We start from the raw sequence: 16422 nt of genomic DNA, 5'->3' as shown, positions 1-16422 counted from the left end.
TGTGCCAGACAAAAAAAGGGCTGCCCATAGAGTCTGATAAAGCTTTTAATATTTAGAAGTTTGGGCACTTAATTCTGGCACTCCTGGCTCTCGGGAGATGCTGCCCCCTCCAGCCGCGGGCAGCTGTCTGGGTCCACAGGGGCACTGGTGATGATGATGGGAACCTTGGCCTTCACACTGGTCAGGGACCAAGGCAGGTGGACCGTGCTGACCAGCTCGTAGTGGGTACTCATGATCTCGCCGTCCCGCATGCCGCTGCTCACGGACAGCACCTGCGGGAGGTTGAGGGTGCTGACGATCTTGGTGGTGTTGAAGGGCGTGATCTGAGTGTTGGCCTCCTGCCGGAGCAGCTCACTGCTGTCCACCCGAGACCGCCGCTCCGCACTGGGGGTGAAGCCCTCATATTGCACGTGGATGTAGAGGGCAAAGGTGACCGTCTTGATGCACTTGCTGGTCTGGTTGTGGATCTCTGTGGTGAAGATGACCCTCTCCCCTGGCGTAAAAGTGTTCTTTTCCATCTGGATTTGGAGGCAGATGGTACCCTGGCTGCAGCAGTTGTAAGAGACCTTCTTCTCAGCCTCCACCAACAGAGGGTTCTAGAAGGGGGGATGGACAACTGTGAGGGATGGTGGCCGCAAGATCTGCTCGCCTGCCTGACATTCCTCCATCATAGCTCCTGCAAACCTTGAGCTTTTGGGACTCTCCTAAGTAAGAGGCACTGAAATAGGATCTGGAGCCTTGGGGATTTGGCAGCCAAAAGCCTGGCATGATCTCCCGGCTTGCCTTAATCAATACCTTTCGCCTTTCTGAGTACCAATTTCCTCATCATAAGCCTAAGAAATCCACAAGACCCTGGCTTGACCCTCACCTCCCATGCTCACTTGCTGTGTGACCTTGAGCAAGTGCCTTGACTTCTCTGGGCCTTGGTTTTCTAGAAGACAGGAAACGTCTCACAGTCTAAGCCCAAGACTTGGGGCTTACCCAGGCAGTTCAGACTTTAGGAGAAAATATTACGGGCTCTGAATCATGAAAGGAAAACCGTAGAGTTGAAAGTATGTAGTGTGTTTAAATAAATGCCTCAAAATGCAGCCATTCTATCAACTAGTCAGCTGCTGATTTGCAAATAAAGTCGCACATACATTATATTTAATGAGTGGCTTCGGTGACATTTTACTTTTTATTTGTGGATAATATGTTAAAGGATTTGATGTGATGTGGCCGGGGGCGGGGGGGGCTTAGAATGATCACTCTCCACTTTTGCTGGCTTCCGGTGTCTCCTTGCAGAGAAACTTGATACTTTTACAAGCGTACGTGCGTGCGTGTGTGTGTGTGTGTGCGCGCGTGTGCGTGTGTGTGTGTGTTCTTTCAGCACACCGAGAGAGAGAGAGAGAAAATAGTGTGAAAAATACTGCTCAAACTCCCCTCCCACTTCCCATTAGTGACATCAAGTTGTTCACTTGAAATTGGCCCTGATGGGTGTTATTTTCACCAGGGAAATTGGGAAACATCACGGCTGCCCCACACCAGAGCTGGTTGTTAACCATTTCCTAGCACAGCACTGCCATATTCCTAAGACCCGCTTCATCAGCATTTACAAATTCTCCTGATTTGTTTCAGATCTCTGCTCATTTACAAAATAAGATTGCAGAGTTGCACAGCCATGTGAATGTACTCAACACTAATGGTTAAGATGGTAAATTCTATGTTATGTATATTTTGCCACAATTTAAAGTAAAAACATGAGAGATCTGGTTGAAGGCCCCGCGGACCCCCTCCCTAATGCCATCCCCTCATACTCCTTGGCTCCCTTTGTCCCGAATTGGGGGTTTATTATATCTGGATTTTTAAAAAAGATTTATGTATTTATTTGAGAGAGAGTGAGCACAAGCGGGAGGGCAGAAAATTCTGCCTCTATCTGGTTGAGACCCATCGTGGGGTTGCTCTCGGCCATGAGTTGGTGAACTTTTTCTGGAAGGAACTGATGACAAATATTTTAGGCTTTGCAGGCCACACACAGTTATGTGTCATATACTATCCCTTTTTTTTTTTTTTTAATCACAGCTCATGGTTAAAACATAGATTTTAGTATCATGGCAAAGAACACAAATCTGTATTTTCATCTGCATCTAGATCTATGAAAGAGAAATATGTTTCATGAACTACTACTTATGTCTCCTGGTACATTCTGCTTTATTCCATTTATTGTATTCATTTAAAAATGTTCATTGCGGGGTGCCTGGGTGGCTCAGTCGGTTGAGTGTCTGTCTTGGGCTCAGGTCATGATCTGGGAGTCCTGGAATCAAGCCCCACATGGGGCTCCCTGCTCAGCGGGGAGCCTGCTTCTCCTTCTGCCTCTCAGTGCCTCAAAATGCAGCCATTCTGTCAACTAGTCAGCTGCTGATTTGCTCCCCCTATTTGTGCTCTCTATCAAATAAATAAATAAATAAAATCCTAAAACAATATATTCATTGCAACCCTCTGGATTTGTTTTCCTGTTATGTTTAGTCTTTCTTTATTCTATTATTTTGCTTTATATAAAACCAACATTTTGTAAACATTAGCTGGTTGTAACCCACCAAATTAATTTTGTTCTGATAAATTCTATATTCGACTTATTCACAACTATTATATCCTGTCCAACACATTGATGTTATAAAAACAAAGCTGTTGCAACCCACCGTATTTATATTTTGTTCTATTCTTTCTTTTTTTTAAAAGATTTTATTTATTTATTTGACAGAGACACAGCGAAAGAGGAAACACAAGCAGGGGGAGCGGGAGAGAGAGAAGCAGGCTTCCTGCGGAGCAGGGAGCCTGATGCGGGGGTCGATCCCAGGACGCTGGGATCATGACCTGAGCCGAAGGCAGACGCTTAACGACTGAGCCACCCAGGTGCCCCTCATTTTTTTTTTTTTAAAGTTGATTGCAAGGGGCACCTGGGTAGCTCAGTCGTTAGGCGTCTGCCTTCAGCTCAGGTCATGATCCCAGGGTCCTGGGATCAAGCCCCATATCGGGGTCCCTGCTCGGCGGGAAGCCTGCTTCTCCCTCTCCCACTCCCCCTGCTTGTGTTCCCTCTCTTGCTGTCTCCCTCTCTGTCAAATGAATAAATAAAATCTTAAAAAAAAAAAAGTCGATTGCAAGCCACCAACCATATTTTCTTCACTTCCTGTTCTACTTATTTTATTCTGTTCTGTTTTCTTATTCTATTGAAAAAAAACACACACAATGTTTGCAACCCACAAAATTAACTTTTTTTCTGATATTTTCTAGTTTGGTCTTGCGTATTCTTTCATTTTATACAAATATACTTGCACCCCGCTAAACTGATTTTGCAACCCATGATCTGGTCGTGACCTGGGGTTTGAAAAACGCTGCTCCGATCGGATGCCTTTCCTCTTGGGAGACCTGGGGCTGACCCCTGACACCAGGTGACCTCACCTCTACCCTTGCCTCTGGCCCCCTTGCCTCCTCAGCGGTCCCCTCCCTCCCTCTCCTCCAGGAGGCTAATTGCAGGCAGTTTTATTCTAAATCCCTCCAGTCTTATTCGAAAATTCCTCGCATGCGTTAGGACCCTGCGGGCATTGAGGAACTTGCTGCCCTAACTCAAGGCCAAGCCGGTAGTCCTGGCCTGCACCTGAGAGAGGGGCCCAGCAATTCCAACAGTAGCCCAGTGGAGACCCCCACGCGAGGTCAGGCAGGGTGGCCAAAGCGCCCTGATTCCCAATAATGTCGGGGATACACACCCAACACTGGATTTCCTGGATCTGGGAGTGTTTGGGAGCCCCGCATTCCTTTGGCATGTGTGAAGCTTTGGGGGGATTCACCCAAACAGTATTTATTGTCGTCAACTTGGTGACAAGTCCAAGGAAAACCCATAGCAATTAAGACCAGCCTGGTCCCTGCGCTGGCGAAGGAGGGGGAGGGGAGGGGAGACGGACACACAGTCGGCTCACTGAAAATGAAACAGGTCATTTCTGATAGGGACAGTGATGAGGTTGTGGCTGGAGGCAAACCAGGGGTGTGAACTAAGGAGAGGTACGGTGGGGGCTCCCTTGGAGCCAATGTTTAGGAAATGTCTCTGGGACAAGCTCCTTTCCCAAATGGTACCGACTGTCGGAAGAGACAACACAGTTCTGTCTTTCAAGATTCTAAAGGTACAAAGAGTGGAGAGGAGGTGGGGAAATTGGAGCCCATGTGCAGTGCTGGAGGAAACGTAAAAACAGTCCAGCCACTGTGGAAAACAGGCTGGGGGTTCCTTAAATGTTCAAGGGAGTGATCATCTGACCCAGCAATTGCACTCCAGGTATCTAGCCAAGAGAAACAAGAAGATACATCCATGCAAACATGTAAGGGAATTTGCAGAGGCGTGATTCACAGTAGCCAAGAAGTGGAAACAACCCAAGTATCCATCAATGCACGAATGGATACACGAAATGGGGTCCAGCTGCGCAATGGAATGTCATTCAGCCGTAAAAAGGGATGAGACACCGACCTACGCTACAAAGGTGAGTGGAATCAGCCAGACGCAAAAAGCGTCCATATCGTACGATTCCGTTTCCATGAAATGTCCAGAACAGGCAAATCCACAGAGAGAGGAAGGGGATTCGTGGTTACCACGGCCTGGGGGAGGGAGTGTGGGGAATTCGAGGGGTGACAGCTAAGGGATCCAAGATTTCCTTTTGGTGTGATGAGAGTATTCTAAAATCGGCAGTTGGTGATGGCCACACAACTCTGTGAACACACGGGAAGTCATTCAATTGTACACTTTCAACGGGTAGATTATAAGATATGTGAATTATAGCTCAATAAAGCTGTTGAAAACAATTGGAAGGGGAAAATGTTTGCTCCTCCTAGCTCCCCGGCTCCCCTCCCGGGGGGGCATGTCTGTTGCTTGTTTCTGTGATCTCCTTCCGGACACGTTTGTTACACCTGCAAGGAAGTACATTTCTCGCTTGTTCTGAACTTTGCTGTGCTCACTGAACCCAGTGACTTAGTAGAGGTCCTGATGCTAAGAGCTGCCTTGTTCTGCCTCTGTTTCTCTCTAACTTACCTATAGCGCATTCCTTTGAATATTCCTTTGCTACTTTAATTCCCTTAGCAATGAACATTTAGGCTGATTCCAATTTCTTGCCGCGAAAACATTGCTGTGGGAGGTCACAAGTGAAAGAATATCAGTAGGAGAAATTTCTAGAAGGGAAATGGTTGGGGCAAAGTGCATGTTCATTTTAATTTGAATAGATACAGCTAAATTGCCCTCTGTTGGGGTTGTGAGAGTTTACTTAGCCAGGTGAGTGCCTACATGGCTTCTGAACAAAGATCTGAAGGATGAGGGGGAAGGATAGGAAGGTCATATTATAGTGTTCCAGGTGGAAGGCAACAGCCTATGCAAAGGCCCTGGGGCAGAACCAGGCCTGGTATATTGGAGGGAACAGCAAGGAGACCTGTTTGGCGGGAGCAGAGAAAGCGAAGGGGAGAGGGGGCAGGTCATGCAGGGCTCTGTGGACGGGGGGTACTTTGGCCTTTACCCTGAATGAAATGGGAGACCGGGAGGGCTGTGGGCGCAGAGGAAGGTCATCACCTGACTGTCTCTGGCCGCTCCGAGGACAGACTGTTGGAGGTCAAGACTCTGCCTCTACCCCGGGGGTGCCTGGGTGGCTCAGTTGATTAAGTGTCTAACTCTTGGTTTCAGCTCAGGTCATGATCTGGTGTTTGTGGGATTAAGCCCTACGTCAGGTTCTGAGCTCAGCATGGAGTCTCCTTTAGATTCTCTCTCCCTCTCTGCTCTTCTGCTTGCACGCGCTCTCTCTCTCTCTCTCAAATAATTTTTATAAATCTTAAAAGACTCTGCCTCGGGGCGCCTGGGTGGCTCAGTTGGTTGAGCGACTGCCTTCGGCTCAGGTCATGATCCTGAAGTCCCGGGATCGAGTCCCGCATCGGGCTCCCCGCTCAGCAAGGGGGTCTGCTTCTCCCTCTGACCCTCTTCCCTGCTCATGCTCTCTATCATTCTCTCTCTCTCTCAATAAATAAATAAAAATCTTAAAAAAAAAAAAAAAAGACTCTGCCTCTACCTGGTTGAGCCCCATCATGGCTCACTGCACCAGAGTGATAACCTCTGTCCTGGTCCCCCAGCTCCTGCCCTCCCCCTGCCCCCCACTATCTATCCTCCCCAAAGCAGCCAGAGGGAATCCAATGATGACCCCTTGCCCACCAGGGCTCTTACCTGCATCAGGTTAAAGTCCAAGTCTTCCTGAGGCCTCTTATTACCTCCCTGCCCTTACCTTCTTCCCTCTTGCTTCCTCCTTCACTCTGTTGCAGCCACGTGGCCCCCTCACTGTTCATCCAACACGCCAGGCACAGTCTTGCCCCAGGGCCTTTGCACGGGCTGTTCCCTCCATCTGGAACCCTCCACCCCAGATATCCCCATGGTTTCCCCGCCTCTGCTCTTTCAGTTCTCTGCTAAAATGTCACCTCCTCCAAAGGGCCTCCCTTGCCCAGTCTGGTTAAGACAGTACGGAGTAGTTGAAAAAACACGCTATTTTCATATCCTCAAAACTTATCTGTAATAACTCCTGTTGCTGCTACGATCTTGATTTTTAGATCTTCCCACTTATGGGGGCACCTCCTGGGTGCGCAGACACCGCGCTGAGCACTTCGCGGTCTTCATGGGCACCCATCAAGGGAGGTATTATTCTTCTCATCGTACAGATCAGGACAGTCAAGGCTCTGGGAGGTGTTGTGAATTGCCCAAGGCCATCTAGCTAATGAAGTATCTGTCAACGAAATCTCAGGCTGGGTCTCACCCAACCCCAACATTTCACCCCAGCTTCTGCCTCGTGCCCCCTGCACTCTAGATTAGCTCTGAAGGGAAGGCCAGAGAAGGGCCATAGTCTGCTCAGGGTAACACAGGGAGCAGGTGGTCAAGCGGGCCTTGAGCTCAGGTCTGGTCATCCCAGGGCTGTTCCACCCCTCCAAGCATCTGCCCTTCCTGGGACCCTCCAGGACCATCCCAGGAGGTTGGCCGGGCTCGAGACGATCCCTGTGACACTGGTGGCAGAAGCAGCAAGATTCTTGGGGCCCATCCCCCAACCCGTGCCAGGCACTGTGGGAAGTTCGGCAAGCTAGGCACTATCTCTCTGTCCATTTCACAGATGAGGAGACAGAGGCACAGAGAGGCAATGTCATTTGCAGAGGGTCACACAACAGGAAGGTGGGGGCTCTGGGATTTTTACCTGGATCTTGAAAACTAAAATCCAACCCCCACCTCCGTCTCAGCCACCATGCTCTAATAACAGAGTCCCCAGGGGAGTGACTTGGGGCCAACGTCACTCCACCCACCTCGACTTCTACCTCTGCACCTGGGCCTCCAGGAACCATCCAGAAAATCTCCTCCTCTGCTCAGCCAGACCACAAGCCACCCCTTTTCCTTGCTTCTTTTGGTGGGGGCACCATCTCTGTTGTCTAAGGGCTCAAAGACCCTGCAGTGTCACCGGGCGTCCAGGCCTCCCACCCCCAGGTCACAGGGGAGGCCTCTGAACAGCCTTGACTTACTATAGGGTCAAGGACATTGGGGCCCAGTCATTCTCTGGGGGGGGTGTCCTGGGATCTGTGGGGTATTGAGCAGCACCCCTGGCCCCCACCACCTCGATGGCCAGCAGCCCCCCCAGTCCTGTCAACTGTAGATGTTCCAGACACCACCCGGTGCCCCCTGGGGAGGCAGGATTATCCTGGTTGAGGGGCCCCCGCTGGCTTTGTTCCTACCCTGGTTTCAGATTCACCTTTTGAGAACTCGCTGGACCCCCTGGGGGAGCCATCACCACCTTTCCTTCTTCCTGGTAGGGGCCGGCTCTGTTCCCTGCCCTCCCACCTGCCTCTGGTGAGCTTGGAGGACAAGCCCCACCGCTGCCCCTCCCCCATCACTACCTGCAATGGGTTTTCTTTGTGGAAGTCCGAAGTCCCTTGAACCAACAAGTACATTCTCTTCTTCGCCAGAATGTGCTCCCGGCCCATGCAGGAGGCTTGCACGAAGTAGAAGACGTGGCCAATTTTGCTGGCGAAGGTAGAAGGAAGCCTGGGAGGTAAGCTGAAATGGAAGTCAAAGGTGTGGCTGCCTGCACTTAACCAATTATCTGAAAGCAAAACACACCGAGGCCATCAGAAGGTTCTAGAATCTTTTTCCTTTTCTTCTTCTTCTTTTTTTTTAACCCCCCCTTCTTTATTTGTTGTTTTAGCAGGGGCTTTGTTCTGGGCCTGGCCCACCTGTCCCTGAGCTAGGCTGGGTTCTGTGCTTTTAGGGATCTGCATGATCCACAAATATTAGGCCTAGGCCTCAGCTGGGCTGGAGGGAGATGCCTGGGTGGGTGAGGTGGCTGGGCTGCTCACCCCTACTCTGGGTCTGAGAAACTGGAGGTCCAGCACATTGGTTTAACAAACCCCTCTTGAGCCTCTTTCTGTGGGCCAGAGGCTGTTTTAGGCATTATTTTCAGCAGTGAGCAGGGCCAGCACAGCTCCCTGCCCTCACAGAGCTTGGCCTTCAGTGCGTAGCATATAGTAGGTGCTTAACATTGGTTGAGTGGCAACTGAGGACCAGGGAGAAACTCACACGGCCCCCATTTCTGCAACCTCCCCCATTTTATTTGTTTCTTTCATTCGTCCAAAAACCTCTCATTATTGTGTCTTGCCCACTGGATGGCAATCCCAGTGACTCCAGGGACCTTGTTTGTTTTATCCATTGCCCCACCCCCAGCCCGTGGCCCAGTGCCGTGTGCAGAAGGTGCTCAATAAATGTTTGCGAAATAAATGAATGAATCCGTCAGAGGCTTGGGCTTATGCATTTGAGGGGAAATGCTTGGCAATGGGAAAGGGTGGTACCTGATGCTGGGGGTGTTAGGATGGGAAGTGTTTGGGTTGAAAAAACACTTACAGAGCACTTACTGTATGCCCCACACTATTCTAAGCCCTTTATATGCCATTCAGTCACTAAGTCCTCAAAGCAATCTTATGAGTGATCCCTTTTTCTGGTTCCCATTTTCCAGATGGGTTAATGGGACACAGAGAGGCAACAGGACTGCTGAGCAGTAAGGGCTGGTATGTTGCCATTCCTCCCCTAGATATCTGCACGGCTGGTGTCCTTCCCGTCACTCAGATCTGAGCTCAGTTCCCTCTTCGAAGAGACCTCTCCATGACCTCCCAATCTAAAAATTTTAAAAGTCTAAAATTAAACTTTGTTCAGCCAGGCGTTGGCCGAGAGTTGTGGCATACCTGGGAACACTCCCATGAACACATTTTGGAAAGGACATGCGGCTCCCAGGCAGCTCAGCCTCCCTGACGTCTGTCCAGACCATGGATCTGAACCTGCTGGAGTTGGGGCCTGGTTATTCTCTCCCTAGAATAACCTCCTCTCTCTTTCCCTGGGACCATAGGACTCCTTCTTTTGTCTCCTTGGCATTTCACTGCCAGAGGGAGATTTATCTGTCAAATAACAAGACAGATTTTTTTTTTTTTTTTAAGATTTTATTTATTTATTTGAGAGAGAGAGAATGAGAGACAGAGAGCATGAGAGGGAGGAGGGTCAGAGGGAGAAGCAGACTCCCTGCCGAGCAGGGAGCCCGATGCGGGACTCGATCCTGGGACTCCAGGATCATGACCTGAGCCGAAGGCAGTCGCTTAACCAACTGAGCCACCCAGGCGCCCCAGATTTTTTTTTTTTATTGGCCTTCCCAAGTGGTCATTGGGCTAAGGATAGCATTTTTTTCCCCCCGGGGAAACAACTTTGAAAGTTCATTTCGAATATCTGGGTTCTGATCAGCTCCTCGTGTCTTATTATTTTCGTGTTAATGTGTATCTGATGGTCATTGTTATACATAGCTTCCTTCCTGGGGAGGAACCAGGCCTCTGCCCATTTCTGGTATCCCTGGGGGTTTGCTGATCCACTAGCAGATGTGTTTACCTTCCAGACCCAGGTTCCTATTAGGGCTAGAGTTGGCTGCTGGCTTTGTCCTTACCCTCTACTGGGAATGTCTTCATCTTGTGCACGTAGTCGGCCTTGTTGTTGCAAATAACATCTCTACTATAATCACGGGATGCCCCGATTTCTTCATTCCACTCCACATAACCTCTTCCCACGAGCTCCACCTTTACAATAGGGTCCACCAGGGTGCTGTTCAGGATTAGAACCACTTGCCCTTTTATGCTGGAGCCGGCTAGGTAGACTGCATCCTTGGGCAACACTAATTCGATCGACTTCACCACAGACATGGGGGGTTGGGGTGGTAGAGAAATATTCTCCCTGCCCCCCCATGCCACTGAGATTTCCGGTTCCTTTGCCGCAGTGAGGTCACCTGTCTGTGACATCATCCAGCCAGCGTTCTGGGAAGGGTGTCCCTAGTGGCCGGGATGGGAGATGAGGCTGTTGTGCAGGGGTGGGACAGCTTGGGAATTCCAAAGTCCTCACTGGTGTATGAAATGATAGCCTGACCCCTTTTTCCTAGGAAATAACAGATAAATAAGCCAAACCAACCGCAAGGCCCTAGCGTTCCTGCCCCATAGGGAACACCTGTCATCATGCCGGGAGGTTAGAGGCCTGGGTGGGAAGAGCTCCTTATGAGCTCTACTTAGAGATGGGGAGGAATGAGGAATGAGCCTCAAGGTCTTTTCTGCTCTAACAGATGGCCCCTAAATGTGGTATGTGCGCTTCTCAGGGTTCATACACTGGTTAAGCTCATACACAGTCATTGTCATTTTAATGGCTCTCTCTCTATACCAACCAGTCCCTGTTAGAAAAAAATTATAGATATGGCCAGGACATGAAATCTGGTGTGTCCTGACTGAATGCTTAGAGCACTGTGTCCTCCATCTAAACACGAACACCATCTCCTTACACATCTGACATTTCTCTTTACACCTGTGTCTCCCCCATTGAATGGGAAGTTCTTGCAGGGTGGGACTTAGTCTCTGTAAGCTTTGTGCCCACCAACGTCTGCTTTACTCCGGGCCTGGTTCAGACAAGAGGGGTGTCAATAGGTTTGTTGAGTGACTTAACGACCTTCAAGAATATATCATTTTGCAAAAAGGAAACTGAGGCCTTTCGCCCTCTGATGGGTTTCCTGGTGCCTAACTCGCCCATGGGCTGATGCCTAAGCAGGAGGGCCACTGGAGCAGAAGAGGTGTCAGGAAGTGTCCATTCTCCAGACTCTAGCAGGCCTCCTTCATTGTCTTTGTTGTATCTCGCTTTATTATTTCATGTGATGTCTTTTGTAGACATTGCCATCTTGTCTCCCTGAGTGGTTTGTAAGCTTCTTCTGGAGAGGCCTGGCATAGTCTTTCACTCATGTTTGTTAACGAACCTAGGCAGCCTCTCCAACTTTCTCAAAATGACTGGAGAAATGGGGCCCTCATTTCTTTCTGCAGGGAAAACCAGACCTCTTTTTGAGTTACTTGACTTGAGATATCCAAGGGGCCTGGGCTGAGCCCTGCTCCAAATACACCTGAAGAACGTATTCCCTCTTTTGGTCCTGTTGGGTTTTTGCAATAGTATGTGCAAACAAATGATATGCTCTCACCAGGAATAGGCCAGGTTCCCGTGGCCAATTCTCAATGTGAAAGATCTCATCTGCCTCCCAGACTCAGGGAGGCCTGCCTGATACCTGCCCGTCCCTGAGATTGTGGTCTATACTCGGCTGATGACTGTGGGTCCAGAAAGACACTGAGTAGCACAGACGGAGTCCTGAAGTTGGAGAAAGTTAGCAGCAAATTCTGGACTTTGTATTTTGGACTCTATCTGTTCCCTATGACTTCTATAACAAATCCCCACAATTTTAGTGGCTTAAAAAACACAAATTTATTCTCCTACAGTTCTGGAGGTCAGAAGTCCAAAATGGGTCTTAAGCAGCTAAAATCAAGGTGTTCTAGGGTTCTAGGAGAGAATCTGTCCCTCATCTTTTCTGGCCTCTATAGGTTTCCCACATTCCTTGTCTGTTGGGTCTCATCATTCCAACCTCTACTTCCCTTGTCACTTCTCCTTCTCTGACTTGGCCCTTTTGCCTCTTTCACTTGTTAGGACCCTTGTGATGATTTTGGACCAGCCTGGATCATCTAGGATACTCTCCCCCACCCGAAGATCTTTAATTTGATCTCATCTGCAAAGTCCCTTTTGCCACGGAAGCTACCATATTCACAGGCTCAGGGATTAGGATATGACTAGCTTTGGGAGAGGGGGGACATTCTTCTGCCTACCACTTGGGGAAAGAACAGCAGAAGGACCAGTGCCTAGAAGGGACTCTGCTCGGGTCCAGAGAAAGCTGTACACACAGAAGTCGGAGGTCATCACTCTTCTGCTTACAGCCTTCCCGTGCTGCTCACTGCTCTCAAGAGATAAAGACCAAAGGCCCCCTTGAGGCCTTAGATGACACCTCTCTGACCTCGTCCCCTCTCTGCCCTGCTACACTGGCCTCCTGACTGCTCCCCCTACATTTCTAAGCCTTTTCCGGCCTCTAAGCTTGCCCGTCCCTCCTCGACCCATCTGTCCTTGGTTTCTATCTCAGATCTCAGCTCAAATGTCATCCGTTCAGAGAGGCCCACCTCAACCAGAATGTCCTCTCTGCGCACCCCCACATGCCTCTCCAGCTACTGTCCTGTCTTCATTCCACGCAGTGGTATCTGAAATGATTTGCTTTACTTATTCATTTTTTGCCTGTCTCTCCAGAGAAGAAATTACCCTTCTGGAGACCACCAACAGGGTTGGCCTTGTCCATTGTTGCCGCCCCCCCAGCTCCGAACACTGTGTCCAGGCACTTTGTAGGTGCCCAGCATGGGTCACTGTGTGCCCGCCAAGACTGGCCAGAGCCGAGCAGGCAGGGTGGAGGGGGCAGGGCAGTCCTGCCCGCCTGGACAGCGGGAGAAGGCGGGAAAACGAGGCGGGAAAACCCAGCAAACAAGCCCTGCGGGTGGGTAGGGTGGGGAGCTCTAGCAGGCCCTGACGCCAGGAAATGGAGCGTGGGGCGATCAGGCTGGCCATCGGGGTACAGGCGGTCTCGAGAGGGGCCCCCACATTCTACTGCAGTGTTTAAACATTGATTCCGGCCTTCCTTGCCCTACTGGTCAGCGCATGCCCGTGCCCCGGGAGAGGGGCTGTGGAAAAGGACTTAAAAGGTCAGGGGGACTCTACCCGGGGTCCCTGCCCCGGGGGGTACTTAGGGCTCCTGAGGGACACGCAGAGTCGGGGGGGGGCCCCAGCTCCCGCCACTGGGCCGGGTCGCACACTGGGTGCGCCCAGCAGAGCGCGCAGGGCTGGGCGGGGCCGTGGCCCGCTGGGCGGAGTGGGGGTGGACGGAGGAGGGGGCGCCCCCCACCCCCTTTCTCGCTTCCCGCCACTGCGGCGGCCAATCACCAAGCAGGAGCCCGCCCCTGGCGCGGCCTCCCGCGGCCCCGCAACTCCCAAACGCCGAGTTTTCGCGGGAAAAAAAATCAGAGCAGCTGGCAGCGCGGCGGGCAGTGGTGGCCGTCCAGGCGTTCCGGGTCGCAGGCAGGTCCGCGCGGGGTCCGGGGCCACGCACGCGTCTCTATCGCCATCCCCAGCCGGGCCAGGCGCGCAGGCAGGAGAGTGGATCGGGGCGGCCGGAGAGGTGAGCCTGCGGACTGATCGGGGTGCCATCCTGGGCCGGTGGAAGGGCCCGGCGGCACCGGGCGCGGAGACTTTGCAAAACTTTCGGGAGCGGCCCGGGGACGCGCGGCCAGTACCGGCGCACGCGTGCCCCGTAGCGTGGCTGTTCTCCACGCCGTCTCGGGCTCTGCCCCCGCCCCGCCGGCCCTCGGGAGTCGTCCCCCGCAGCCCGGGCGCCGGCAGGGGCGAGAGGAACATACCCAGAGCCCCGCGGGGGTCGCGCCGGCCGGGTGGGGGAGGGCCTGGCGAGCCACAGGGGAGGATGTCAGGCTCCGCGCCTGCGCGCGGGCTGCCCCGGGATTCAATTGTCGCGCCCGAGCCCGATTTCGCGCGCCCTTAGTTCCCCGGGCGCGCCTGGGCCAATGGGGAGCGGGCGGGGCGGGGCAGCCGGGCGCGGCGGAGCCAATGAGCGAGTCGGCTCAAGTGAAGGGGGCGGGACTTGGCGCGCGGGGCCCCTCGGCCTGTCCCGGCGGTGGGGGTGGGCGTGGGCTAGTTGGCGTGGCCCGAGCGAGCGGGCGGGAGAATAAGAGGGACTCTGGGCTCGTGGGTCGGGGTCCCGGGAACGCGAGCCTGCGCGTGAGGCCGCCGCCGGGCCGAGGTGAGAAGCGCGGCGCGCGCGGGGGTGGCCGGGACGGGGCGGCCGGTTGCCATGGCCACCGCGGGGGCCGGCAGTGTCGCGCACGCGCGCGGGGGGCGGCGGGGGCCGCGGGTACCCAGGGTTGGGGTCTCCAGGGTCGGGGGGGGTGGTCCTTCCCCTTCGGTCACACTTAGTTGAGTTACTGGGACTTCTGAAGTTCCAACCCGCGCCGGACTTTTGGGTTTTCCTCTTGCGTCAGTATTAATCCAAGGAATGGATGAATGAATGAATCAATGAATCAATGAATGAATCAATGAACGAACGAAGAAACTTGGTTCCTCGCTATTTGGCTGTGTCCTCCTTACTTCTCTGGATCTTGTGTGTCTCCCCCCCCCCACGCCCCCGCCGTGAAAGACGGAGTGGGTTGGACTGAGTGGTCCGAGATGCCGTTTGCCTTCCCCTCCCTCCTCGTTCCTGCGCCGTTGCTGGTCATTAATGCGTTAATTTCTTCATTTACTCCGCGGGGCCCTGGTCAGCTGTGGCTCTTCCGCGGACCAGCGCGCTGGGAGGGCGTCCTGGGAGTTTCCTAGTGTCCACAGACTGGACAAAAGCCAAGATGACCTGAGCATGGCACGGTGTGGTGGCGGCAGCAGCACGTGCCACTGACCCAGGGGTCCCGCTCTCTCGCCTTCAGCACCAGCAGATACCATGTGGATCCAGGTTCGCACCATGGACGGGAAGGTGGCCCACACTGTGGACTCACTGTCCAGGCTGACCAAGGTGGAGGAGCTGAGGAGGAAGATCCAGGAGCTGTTCCACGTGGAGCCAGGCCTGCAGAGGCTTTTCTACAGGGGCAAGCAGGTAAACCCGCCCTGCCGGCTGCCGCCCGCCCAGCACCTTTGTTCTTGCCTGGTCCAGGCATCGTACATATACTCTCCCCGCCCCTCGTCCGGTCCCGCTTCACGTCTCCACAGAAACCTCAAATGCCTGAGCCAGGAACAAAGGCTCCACTTGCAGATCGACATACCGGGCAGGAAGCTGGCACTCCAGTCCGTAGCTTTTGGGCTTTTAAGTCTACCTCCCCTGTTTTTTTGAAGGTTCTCTCAATATAATTTCTAGAAAAGGAAGTTGGAGGTGGCCAATGGAGGACTGATGAATTTCGAGGAAGAGCCTAGAATCCATTCTCAGACAGTAGGACGGAAGGGACCAGGTTTTTCTTTGAAACACACACGGATGACCCCACACCCTGCACCTATTTAGAGTTTGACTCCACAGGGTCTGTTTTCGAGAAATTTGGATCAGCTTGTTCAGAGGCTGGAGATGGCGCTTGCTGGTCAGGAATTTCTGCCAGGAGCTCGTGCTTTCTTCAGGGTCTGCGGGCCCCGCTTTTCTGTATCCTCTCTTCTTGCTCTCTCCCCGGCCCCTGGTAGCGTTTAAAATGGCCACCCTTGCTTTTTCAGCTGCCCACATTTGGGACACTTTCTCCAGGGGTAGTGGGGGGGTTTCTGTTTTTGTCTGTGTCTTTGGGGGGGGACGGAGCATCCTCCTGTGGGATTTCCCCTGGTAAGATAAGATGGCACGGCACAAAGTGTCAGTCCCGTCTGCGGGGGCCGTTGTGGAGTGGGGTGCACGGTAGGGACAGCGGTGGCTTAGGGACTGTGTCCTGGATTAAAAGTCTTCAGTTGGGCTGTGTGTGCCTGACTTTGTTGTTGTTGTGTCTTGAACTGGGTACTGCCGCCATCTGCTGTCTCCGTTGAGAAATAAACACTCTGTGCCCGGCCAGGATTTTTGGGGGCTGGGAGGATCCAGTTTGCTTAACTCGAAATGAGACCTGATGATTAACTTCTTGGGTTCGTGGTGCCCTTGGGGACCTTTCACCTCCTTCCTGGGAGAGACACGATGACTTGAACGTCTTTAGAAGCTGAGTTAACCCGCCCTGCCTGGGGAGGGGAAGCCGGTCCCGCGGACTCGTTCGCCCGCGCGGTGAGCAAAGGCAGGGCTGTGAGTAAGCTCTGCCGAGGTGCTCTCTCCCGCCGCCTCCAACGGCTCATCTTTTGTGGCATCCAGACTGACTTCGATTAGCCACTCGATCTCTTTGTTCAGCAGCAGGTCCTCTCACAGAGTTTCTGAGAACCCTCGAGTGTGCCTGCTAAGCAGTTCATGGTGTGTTTCAGAGGTGGGTCGGATC

The 16422-nt window shown here is 52.7% G+C and overlaps 2 protein-coding genes across 3 annotated transcripts in view; one reads left to right on the top strand and one right to left on the bottom strand.

The window, feature by feature from the left end:
- Window positions 1-27: 27 nt before the first annotated feature.
- Window positions 28-12905, bottom strand: ARRDC5 (arrestin domain containing 5). The gene is made up of 3 exons (XM_036115959.2): window positions 10002-12905; window positions 7921-8126; window positions 28-596 (listed from the first exon to the last, which is right to left on the bottom strand). The coding sequence occupies exons 1-3, from the start codon at window positions 10351-10353 to the stop codon at window positions 69-71; spliced, it is 1086 nt and encodes a 361-aa protein (XP_035971852.1). The 5' UTR covers window positions 10354-12905; the 3' UTR covers window positions 28-68.
- A 657-nt stretch (window positions 12906-13562) lies between these two features.
- Window positions 13563-16422, top strand: part of UHRF1 (ubiquitin like with PHD and ring finger domains 1) — a 30180-nt gene continuing 27320 nt past the window's right edge. The window contains exons 1-2 of one of the 2 annotated variants that reach the window (XM_036115951.2): window positions 13563-13619; window positions 14929-15095. In XM_036115951.2, the coding sequence (XP_035971844.2) occupies window positions 14943-15095 (153 nt within the window). In that variant the 5' untranslated portion in view covers window positions 13563-13619; window positions 14929-14942. Of the gene's footprint in view, window positions 13620-14164; window positions 14256-14928; window positions 15096-16422 lie in introns of those variants that run through there. The other variant, XM_036115952.2, reaches the window with a different exon arrangement.

The sequence above is a fragment of the Halichoerus grypus genome, chromosome 1 (assembly GCF_964656455.1).
Source record: "Halichoerus grypus chromosome 1, mHalGry1.hap1.1, whole genome shotgun sequence".
NCBI classification, from domain to species: Eukaryota; Metazoa; Chordata; class Mammalia; order Carnivora; family Phocidae; genus Halichoerus; species Halichoerus grypus.
This window is presented reverse-complemented; position numbering and strand designations above follow the sequence as displayed.